We start from the raw sequence: 11,889 nt of genomic DNA, 5'->3' as shown, positions 1-11,889 counted from the left end.
ATCCAAGTCCTGTAAGCTACCAGGTGGAGCCTCAATGGATCCCACAGATGCTCGATTGGATTGAGATAATGGGAATTTGGAGGCCAAGTCAACACCTCAAACTCGTTGTTGTGCTCCTCAAACCATTCCTGAATCATTTCTGCTTTGTGGCAGGAGCATTATCCTGCTGAAAGAGGCCACAGTCACCAGGGAATAACGTTTCCATGAACATGGTCTGCAACAATGGTTAGGTAGGTGGTGCGTGTCAAAGTAACATCCACATGGATGGCAGGACTCAAGGTTTCCCAGCAGAACATTGCCCAAAGCATCACACTGCCTCCGCCGGTTTGCCTTCTTCCCATAGTACATCCTGGTGCCATGTGTTCCCCAGGTAAGAGATGCACACGCACCCGGCCATCCACGTGATCTAAAAGAAACTGTGATTCATCAGACCAGGCCACCTTCTTCCATTGCTCCGTGGTCCAGTTCTGATGCTCCACTGTTGGTGCTTTCTGCGGTGGACAGGGGTCAGCATGGACACCCTGACTGGTCTGCAGCTATGCAGCTCCATACACAACAAACTGTGATGCACTGTGTATTCTGACACCTTTCTATCAGAACCAGCATTAACTTCTTGAGCAATTTGAGCTACAGGATATCGTCTGTTGGATCGGACCACATCGGACCCACGTGCATCAATGAGCCTTGGCCGCCCATGACCCTGTCGCCGGTTCACCACTGTTCCTTCCTTGGAGCACATTTGATAGATACTGACCACTGCAGACCGGAAACACCCCACAAGAGCTGCAGTTTTGGAGATGCTCTGACCCAGTCGTCTAGCCACAATTTTGCCTTTGTCAAACTAACTCAAGTCCTTACGCTCGCCCATTTTTCCTGCTTCTAACACATCAATCTGGTTATGGTGTTAGAATTCCTGATTGGTGTGTGTGTATATATATATATATATATATTTATTTATTATGAAGAAATATAAAAATAACATAACATCATAACATCAGTAATAGCATCATACCAACCCTCATTTTTTAAGTGTATTACTGGTAAACATTTATTACTTTAAAGTGAATGCTACAGAAATTTTATGGTTAGAGCATATCAGACATGATAATGTTTTGAAAAACTTCACAAGGGCATGGAATAAAAATGAGATTTGGTTTCTGTAACCCTGTGAAAATCTGACACTGTGTGCAAAATTATTAGGCAAGTTGATTTTCTGATCATATTTTTTTTCCAAGCACATTTTACCAATTCCAATCCACATCAATCTTAATAACTACTATTAATATTGTTTTTAATCATTTATAAGTGATATATAATTGTTCATGAAGGCTGGAAATGAAAAATGCCCTATATTCAGGTGTGCAGAATTATTAGGCAGGTTTTCTTTTACAGATAAAATGAGCCAAAAAAGAGATTTAACTCAGACTGAAAAGTCAAAAATTATTAAATACTCATGAGAAGGACGCAATACTAATGTAATACTAGAAATTGCAAAGTTAAAGCATGACCATTGGACAGTGAAATGCTCATTGGGTCAGCGGGGTCATACAAAAACAGCTGGAGAAGAAAAGACACGTTAACTGCAAAATAATTAAGAATTAAGGTGAAGAATTAAGTGTGAAACCATCAGGAACCCTTTAGTCTCCAGCGCCAGTTATATTTTATAACACTTCAGCTTGTGATTCTTATTAAGAGCGGGTCATTTTTTAGTATTCTTCACCTAACCTAAGTCTCTGAGATCCTGACACCTTGCACTTCTGAAGACTCCAGGTAGGTTTCAGTACTGGGAAATGGTGGCGCTGGAGACTAAAGGGTTCGTGATGGTTTCACACTTAATTCTTCACCTTAATTCTTAATTATTTTGCAGTTAACGTGTCTTTTCTTCTCCAGCTGTTTTTCTATGACCCCGCTGACCCAATGAGCATTTCACTGTCCAATGGTCATGCTTTAACTTTGCAATTTCTAGTATTACATTAGTATTGCATCCTTCTCATGAGTATTTAATAATTTTTGACTTTTCAGTCTGAGTTAAATCTCTTTTTTGGCTCATTTTATCTGTAAAAGAAAACCTGCCTAATAATTCTGCACACCTGAATATAGGGCATTTTTCATTTCCAGCCTTCATGAACAATTATATATCACTTATAAATGATTAAAAACAATATTAATAGTAGTTATTAAGATTGATGTGGATTGGAATTGGTAAAATGTGCCTGGAAAAAAAATATGATCAGAAAATCAACTTGCCTAATAATTCTGCACACAGTGTATAAAGTACGTTTGGCGAACAAGTTTGTAACAACAAACAGCTTACACATTCTGTCTATTCGATCACATTTTGAGATAAACTAACAACAACAAAACACTAACAAAATACAATTTAAGATAAAAATAAAGATATTTCGTTGTGTACTTCATTAAGTTAATATTTTATAGCTACTAGGTTAATGCTGAAGTCACTTTCAAGCACCTCACCTCAGAAAACTCACCTTGATTGAAATGTTCAAGGCTTCTAAGAGCAAATAAATTAATGATAAACAGCTAAAAAAAGAATGATTTAAAGTATAAGCTCAGATGTAAAATGTTGCAGGTAAAATACGATCTATTTTCACTTTTAATCGCTGGCAGCAAGAATTTGAGAGAACATTCCAGCTCAACCAGTTTACACAAAGTGCAGCTATGAGAGACACAAGATACTAATACTTCACCTATTTTATAAGTAATCAACTTGAAAATTCAACATTATGATTCTATATTGGCTAAAAAAATATATAAAAAAAAGATAATAAAGATAAATAAATTTGAGGAAGTGTCACAAAGGCAATAAAAAGTTTTTAAGTTTATAAATATGTCAAAATGTAAACGAATGTCATTCAACAATTTTGCCACTGTTGTCACTAGGAGAGCATCGATCGACATTTGAGTGCGCTTAATTGTTCATGATCATTAAATAGGTTTACTATTAAAAACTGCAAGAAAATACACATTAACAATTGTACATAATTTATGCATTTATTATTTTGGTATTTTTTTTAGTATAGAGCAATTTTGCACTCAGGATGATACATTGAGGCGCTGTTGTGATTAGGCCTACATTACAATGAATATGCCTACCTACATGTGATTAACGAATATTTTTAAGTTATCAATTAATTATCATCTCTTTCATACAGTGATGTTAACAATGCCATAAATTAGTAAAGCACATTAAATTTAGCTAATGACTTAACAATAATAATAAATAATATGAAACAATTATTACATTATATAATTTTATGGTCTGTTTTAGTCAAGTAATCACTAATAAAAAAAAAAGGTAACAACTAGAACCAGTGTTCTAGTTTAAATGTTAAAGCAGAAATAAGAAGGCTGCAAACCTCTCTCTCATCAGTCCTCTTCAAGTTGGATATTGGGAAATAGTGCCAGCGAGTGTATATCGGATGTATAAATACATGCCCAATGCCCGTTCAAGTTTACATATGACATTATATCAAGATACTTGTCACTGTTTGTCACTAATACGACTTTTGACATTTTTATAACTCTTAAAACAAAACAAAAAAATGTCACTGTATGCTAGTAGACGGAGCCGAAATGCTTTTATGCATGTTTCTTCCTGGTAACCACAGCAGCAACCATTCAGTGCGACATACAAAACATCACATTCCTGCACGGGATCAGTGAACAATACAGTAAGAAATTGTATAGGCCTATACAGAATTCCAACCACGCTGCAGACTTTGAAACCTATGAGCTGTGAAATTATGTGAAAAGGACAGTACAGAAACACAAAGCAGGACAGAAATCTTTACACTTAGAGTTAATTTATAATGATGGATTTATGCTTGCAGATAACAACTCATGGGAATATTATATAGATTATTATGTATTATTTTGTTCATCACAAGTAGCCCACCTGTTATATACACAGCAACACATTGAAAAAATTAACAGCACTTGTCAAAAACATATCAGTAAACACACAAATAACCATTAATAGGTCAATTTCTTGTAAAAGTAATTTCAAAAATTAAAAGTCTACAAAAAAATGTCACATTGTTACTAACATTCTGTCATTTATCTTCCTCTATAGTTGTGTCTTTAAACTAAAACAAAACTGTTTCTTTGGATAAAAACAGTTCATCAGAAACTCCTTTTGGGGGAGAGAAAAAAAAAATCCTATCATGTGGTTATTGATCATGAAATCCTGAATGAAGCACATGAAGCAGTAATACTGTAGTCCATCACCTGATCTCTACCGAGTGTCATTTGCAAAAAGATGGCAGCTAGATTACTGTTAAACAGCCTTCAGGTTTAATAACAGAACTGTGCAAAGTATATTTATGCTTTCATTCAGATAAGGCACAGCAGGTTTTATGTCCATATTAAAGCTGCTCAGATCCTTGAGAAAATATCAGCTGAGCCCTTTTCTGCTGCTCTTCTTTACTGTAAATACCTGCAGGAGTAAAAATGCACAGTTTTGTATAAAATATGGTATGAACAGGGTACTGGGCATGAAACAATGCCATTTTTTAATTAAAGGTGCCGTAGAACGTCTTTTTAAAAGATGTAATATAAGTCTAAGGTGTCCCCTGAATGTGTCTGTGAAGTTTCAGCTCAAAATACCCCATAGATTTTTTTTTATTAATTTTTTTAACTGCCTATTTTGTGGCATCATTAAATATGAGCCGATTTAGGCCACGGCCCCTTTAAATGCTCACGCTCCCTGCCCCCAGAGCTCGCGCTTGCCTTTAACAGCATAAACAAAGTTCACACAGCTAATATAACCCTCAAAATGGATCTTTACAAAGTGTTCGTCATGCAGCATGTCTAATCGCGTAAGTATGGTATTTATTTGGATGTTTACATTTGATTCTGAATGAGTTTGATAGTGCTCCGTGGCTAAAGCTAACATTACACACTGATGGAGAGATTTATAAAGAATGAAGTTGTGTTTATGAATTATACAGACTGCAAGTGTTTCATAATGAAAATAACGACGGCTCTTGTCTCCGTGAATACAGTAAGAAACGATGGTAACTTTAACCACATTTAACAGTACATCAGCAACATGCTAACGAAACATTTAGAAAGACAATTTACAAATATCACTAAAAATATCATGATATCATGGATCATGTCAGTTATTATTGCTCCATCTGCCATTTTTCGCTGTTGTTCTAGCTTGCATACCTAGTCTGATGATTCAGCTGTGCACAGATCCAGACGTTAATACTGGCTGCCCTTGTCTAATGCCTTGAACATGGGCTGGCATATGCAAATATTGGGGTCATACATATTAAGGATCCCGACTGTTACGTAACAGTCGGTGTTATGTTGAGATTCGCCTGTTCGTCGGAGGTCTTTTAAACAAATGAGATTTATATAAGGAGGAGGAAACAATGGAGTTTGAGACTCACTGTATGTCTTTCCATGTACTGAACTCTTGTTATTCAACTATGCCTAGATAAATTAATTTTTTAATTCTAGGGCACCTTTAAGTAACTAGTTAATAGCTTATATATATCTGATATGTATCGCAACAAAAACATATGATTTGTATGTAATCTGAAATCACTCTGTTAGTGCAACATCTGACCTGTTTGAAAGTTAATCTGTGGGATGTTCTGGACACGACCTGCTGACCTCAAACCATGCATCAATACACCTGCAGGAGCAGAAGATTAGATTATTATCACAGACAACAGCAGGTATGAGAGTGTGTATGAGTGTGTGTATGACTTTATACATTGACCCCCCTGAAAGTGTTAGTGAACATTCTCATACCCTTTATGGTAGACACAGAGACAGGGCAGTCGAGCGATGGTGTCCCCCTGAACCATGTCATCCAGACATATTGAACATTCACCAGCTTCCTGAGATAAAACATCATCTACAGAAAGATAAAACATCACAACATCACTATCAATATCAGAGCAGCTGAGAGCAGCAGGAGTCAGGTGATGTCACATAAGGGCACTGTTATACAACAAAACAAATGAGCATTAAAATAGACTGGAGAACAAAAACAAGCCAGTCCAGCATGAAATACGTTTTCATATTTGTAAGCTCAGGATTGCACTAACAAGCCAATGATCTAGTGTGTGATAGTGAAGGTTGTTCTCACCATTATAACAGAGTCTGTATTTGGAGAAACACATGAGCAAATGCTCATCTATTTCATCAGAGCAGACAAACTTTGAGCAGATGGGACAGTCGAATCCAGCTGAAACAAACAAAACAGACAAAATTCATTCTTAACTATTGACATATTTGTATGATTTATTTCCCCTACATCATGTAGGTCAGCTGAAAGATAACAAAACCTACTTATTTATTTCCTTTCAGTAAACAGCAATTATAAGATTACATGGCTATAAAGCCATTTTGGAAGAGTTGTAAACTCCTCTGATAGTCTATTTACTGTAATGTGCATTACAAGGTTATCATCACAATATGAACAATATAGCTGATATATAAAACCCACAGCACGTGGTCGAGCTGCACATGGCTGAATGACTGTAAAGCAGGGTTTGTCACTATGTGGATTTTATTTCAATTCCAGTGAAGTTCATATAAAGTTCAAGTTCATTATGATTACCATGAAACCTCTGCACACTTTCAGAGGAGTGTAACAGTGCTCTTGTGACACGATTCGATACTATCCCAATAAGCCAAAATAAAGTACTTCCAAGACATATGGTAAAAAGTTAACAAAAATGTACTGTTGATTAAGAAGCTAAATTTAGTATTAGGCTTCATCAGGGACTTGATCCTGATCCTCAATGCACAGGACAATGCTGACACCAGAATTAAAAATATTCATTATTCTGAAGCTGAAAACACAAAATTATGTTAGACACATGCTTGCACTCTGTCACTGACTACATATTTAAAATAATGTAGGCCATTTTACTGGTATAATCAGACATTGGGAGGCATTATTAGGACCCACAAACATTCCCCCATTGCATTATTATACATTATTTTCAACATTATAGTAGTTTGATGTAGTACTGTTACTGAAACTCTGTAAACTTTAATTTTTTCCTGACGCAATACACTCTCGCTTTCAATGCAGGCACACACAAGCCATGTGCACACAGACTCTCCCAATGGTGAGTATCCTGTCTTTCCATCTATTAATGTATTACATAAGAATAAACCACCTAAAACGCTTTGAATCATCATTAATTTATTATCATGTTTATGCATTTCTAACAAGCTGAAGGGAATCACTATAACATTATGTATAATTATGTGCATGAAAAGCCCAATATACACATCAATGTACAGATAGATATGCTTATTCAACAGAATACAATAAAGAAAGCTTACTACTTATAATGCATTTCTGATATTCATGCACAGTAAAAACTGAGCACTACACAAAAGTAGTAAATTCAGTCCTTTTTGTAATGAGATATGTAGCGGTCCTGATAGTTCAACTGTGTTGAACAGGTTTTCTGTTCTTTGCAAATACTGAAGTCTCAGGCTTAAAAGTGAGAAATCATTTATGCATTGACCTGTAAATCACTAACTAGATAAGTAGGGCAAATGTTATTACTCAGTCTAAACACTTGAGTGCTGGGTTACAGCACACACTTTTGAGGACATTCATTGATATAATATAATCCCTAGACCCTTAACCTTAAAGGGGTGGTTGATTATGATTTTACTTTTTTAACTTTAGTTAGTGTGTAATGTTGCTGTTTGAGCATAAACAACATCTGCAAAGTTACGACGCTCAAAGTTCAATGCAAAGGGAGATATTTTCTTTTACAGAAATCACTTTTTAAGGATTACAACAAACGGCTGGTAGGGACTACAACGAGCTTCTTGGTGACATCACTAACCCCAAAATTTACATAAACCCTACCCCCGAGAACACGCAAAAAAGGGGTCGAGGCCAAGTTGGGCTGCTTTAGAGAAGAGGAAGAGTTGTTGTAGTAGAGTGTTGTTGACATGCCGTCATTTTACACCGGACTGCTTCACAAACGAGGGTCAGTTTGATGAAAAAAGTTTAACATGACGGCACATGCTAGTGGATGAGTTGAATCAACTCCACAGAAACTACATAAATTTATTCACTAACCATTCAGAAACGTCTAAAAGTTGTAACTTCTTCCTGAGTCTCTCCATCAGTGTCGACTCCGGTTTGAACAATGTAAGGCTGAACACCGTTACTGACAATCCTCATTTTGGCTGCGTGAGATTCTCCAGCTTTGTTGTTGTTGAGCTGTTAAAGCTCCGCCCTCTTCTGGAAAGGGGGCGGGAGCAGCAGCTCATTTGCATTTAAAGGGACACACACAAAAATGTTGTGTTTTTGCTCACACCCAAATATATATGACATATATAATAAATGATCTGTGGGGTATTTTGAGCTGAAACTTCACAGACACATTCTGGGGAACCAGAGACTTATATTACATTTTGTAAAAGGGGCATTATAGGTCTCCTTTAAACATCACATCTAAAGTGTCTGACTCTTAACCTATTTCTAACCTTAACCCTAAACCAAGTCTTAACCCTCAAATAGTCATTTAAAGGGGTGACAGAAAGTGAGGAGCGGCCAAAGTTTCCTCTGAATGAACTGGTCCTCACAAAGATAACTGTACAAGTACACTGCAAAAAATGCTTTTCTTAGAGTTTTTGTCTTGTTTCTAGTCTAAATATCTAAAAATTCTTAAATCAAGAAGCATTTTCTAGACAAGTCTTGTTTTCAGAAAAAAATAAATCAAAATTAAGTACGTTTTTCCTTAAAACAAGCAAAATAATCTCCCAATGGGGTAAGCAAAATAATCTTATTTAAAACCAAAAACAAGATCATTTTGCTTACTCCATTGGGAGATTATTTTGCTTGTTTTAAAGAAAAACTCACTTAATTTGGATTTATTTGTTATGAAAAGACAACAATTTACTTGTCTAGAAAATGCTGCTTGATTTAAGAATTTTTATATATTTGGACTGGAAACAAGACAAATCTAAGTAAGAAAATAATTTCTTGCAGTGCACACACACACATACACACACACACTCGTTTATCAGTCTCAGTCTGCACTGACAAAACAAAAAACAGGTCAGCTGTGTGTTCATGGGAAGGCGCCTTCAGACACACGGCAGCAGCTCAAGACTGATTACAGACAAACACACTCAACAGAAAGTCAATCCATAAGACAGCTGTGTGCATGTGTGTTATGTGTTTGTAGCCTAGTGGAATCAAGGTCTGTAGGGCAACTTTATAGAGACATGTGGGGTTAAAGGTCAAACTGAAACACATGCCTGAGTGAGTTATGACGGCAAAGGTTGCTTAAGGATTACTGCTGTCCAAACAACACTGTCTAGTCTAGGGCTGGGGACTGACACAAATTTCACAATTCAATGTGACTCAGGTCCAATTTCAATTAAATTTATATCAAAATCGATTCATTTTTTACACATTAGGAACTGTACATGTACAGGGAAAAAATTCTCAACACATGCTTTTTGATTCATAGACAAAAAACAAAACAAACAGGACAGAAGTGGTTGAAGGTTGACAAAAGAGACAGATGTAAACGGGTATGTGTCTCCCTCGCCTACGTGATACGATCGACCAAAACGCATCTTAACACCAGGTGCAAACAGGGCTTTACTGAACACAGTGCATCTGGAGCAAACACATGACACACAGATATGCCTCTTGCACTTTGACCTTCACACTCTAATTTGACACAGTAAGTGCAGATTGTCCCTTCAATCTTTGCTGTAAATACACCATTTGTAGGTTGATTTCCTGAAAAGTATAAACACTGTGACACTTTTAACACATTAACCTGACAGAAGCACTGTTCGGGAAATCATTATTTTAAATTTGACTTTTTTTTTTTTTTTCATTTTGGTTTGATGCTGCAATTACAACAGCAGAAAACCTTATAAAATAGCCACTTTGTAGGTCAGGCTGTGCCTTAAATCAAAAAGCTGGCATGCAAACACTTGCTCATAGTTATTTCCAACAAGACTTAGATTTCAACAGGAACTATGGCTCGTAAACGTCTCGTTAACAAATACAATAACTGTCAAATAATGAAAAGCAATGCGTTACATATGACCACCAGAAAATTCATGAATGATTTATTTAATATAATCCGTCATTATCAGATTATATTAAATAACCATTGTAACCTTCCACATAACACAATAAATGTTTGATATTTATTGCAACTCAAAGGTCACAAAAACACAACATTTTATATATTCGACCTGGCCTGAATCTGAACAGGCAAACCTTTCAACAAAGTACATAATTATATATTTCAGAGTAATTCAGTCAACATAAAAACATCTGCACCGTTAAAGAACTGTGCTCTATTTCCATGTTCTCTAATTCTTGTATGAGGAAGTCTCTGTGTTTACAGTTACCATAACAAATCCACAACAAAACAACAGTCAGCGTTCAGTTCTGCTCTAGATCACACTGTTCAAAACATGATGTACAGAAACGCACAAATATACCAATGACTAAAAATGAAACATTCAGTCAAGCAAAGGTGGTCTTGTAAAACTTTAAATCGATGTATTACAAATCTCACTCTATCCTACATTACATAAAAATATATTTTAATGACCTACGATAAGCTCCTACAATAGGGTGAATAAAATATATTATAATGCATTTGTGATTATAATATTGTCATATGATACAATAAGTATAAGACCAGTAAGGTGCAAACAAAATAATGCATACATTGACTTTATGACATCAATAAATTACCATATCATAATCACATCAAATTTAACCTAATGATAAGGTTGATAAGCTATACATTATAATATATCATAATACATACACATTACCATGTGATTAACTCATCATAAAATGTCATTAATGATTCATTAATGTATAAGACTTTTATTATAATATATAAATAAGTTGAATAACCATATTAAGCCAATAAGATACAATTATTGGCATTATACCATGTCATAATCAAAATAAATGGCCAATAAGCAACATTATAATAATACATATGTGAGCTTGTGACTATGATAAGCTCAGGCATTTAATCATACATGGTCAAAAATATTAATATTATAACGTTTATGAGTACTAACTACGTTATAATTAATTATAAGAAATATATATATATAGTGATAACAATGATATATATGTAGCCTATTAATACTCATTATAATATTTTAAAAAGCATACATGTTATTGCATATTAATAATAGCCTCTTACCGCCCAGCAGGTGAGGCGTCAGGTGTGCAGGTAAGGAGCCGATCAGCATTGTTCTTTGCCCGTCTGTCTCATCTCTCCGGCCGCTGGTGGGTATAATGGCGCTCTGGATGAATGAACCGGGTCTGTGCGGTGAATACTGGACCCGTTCGCCGATCTGTCCCGTCGAACCGCCCGCGTAATAGCGCAGAACCGCAGCTCGAGCGTTCCCGCTGTTCACATCTGAACCGGAGTAAGACCTGACCCGAACACTCACTGATGGACTGCTCTGTTTCGGACCCATTCTTTATAATATCAGTCTTTAAAAATCCTAGAAGCCACAAACTGAGCCTGCAGCCTCAAAAAAAAACAAAATAAACAAAAAAAAACAAACAATAAATAAAACCCGAAAAAACGCGCAAAAGCGCCAAGCCCAAACGACTTTTCACACTTCCCAAAGATAATGTGAGTAAATCCTGCCGTGCACACTGCAAACTCAAACAGAGTCACGCCAAGATCACGTGATCTGTTGATGCTTCCTCTTGAATTTTTTAGCGCCACCTAAATCAATTAAATACTTCATTCTTTTGATCATTTGTAAATAGATTTGTCATATTACTATATTTCTACTCAGTGTAGTCATAAACACTTCAATTACTGACTTTATATGCAAGTTGCAACCCCATTCACA

The 11,889-nt window shown here is 35.9% G+C and overlaps 1 protein-coding gene across 1 annotated transcript; it reads right to left on the bottom strand.

The window, feature by feature from the left end:
* Positions 1-3,020: 3,020 nt before the first annotated feature.
* znrf2a (zinc and ring finger 2a) lies at positions 3,021-11,680 on the bottom strand. The gene is made up of 5 exons (XM_067412103.1): positions 11,223-11,680; positions 6,128-6,226; positions 5,788-5,893; positions 5,600-5,668; positions 3,021-4,456 (listed from the first exon to the last, which is right to left on the bottom strand). Exons 1-4 carry the CDS (start codon positions 11,500-11,502, stop codon positions 5,611-5,613), a joined length of 543 nt encoding a protein of 180 aa, XP_067268204.1. The 5' UTR covers positions 11,503-11,680; the 3' UTR covers positions 3,021-4,456; positions 5,600-5,610.
* Between the last annotated feature and the right edge of the window lie 209 nt (positions 11,681-11,889).

Source organism: Chanodichthys erythropterus, chromosome 15 (genome assembly GCF_024489055.1).
Source record: "Chanodichthys erythropterus isolate Z2021 chromosome 15, ASM2448905v1, whole genome shotgun sequence".
Classification (NCBI taxonomy): Eukaryota; Metazoa; Chordata; class Actinopteri; order Cypriniformes; family Xenocyprididae; genus Chanodichthys; species Chanodichthys erythropterus.
This window is presented reverse-complemented; position numbering and strand designations above follow the sequence as displayed.

Bases quoted from the DNA above. Each gene is read 5' to 3' on its own strand.
- znrf2a (XM_067412103.1), bottom strand. From the start codon at position 11,502: ATGGGTCCGAAACAGAGCAGTCCATCAGTGAGTGTTCGGGTCAGGTCT. The intron at 6,227-11,222 runs GTAAGAGGCTAT...TGTTTGTTTCAG, and splicing joins GACGCCTCACCTGCTGGGCG to CTGGATTCGACTGTCCCATC. The intron at 5,894-6,127 runs GTGAGAACAACC...ATCTTTCTGTAG, and splicing joins ATACAGACTCTGTTATAATG to ATGATGTTTTATCTCAGGAA.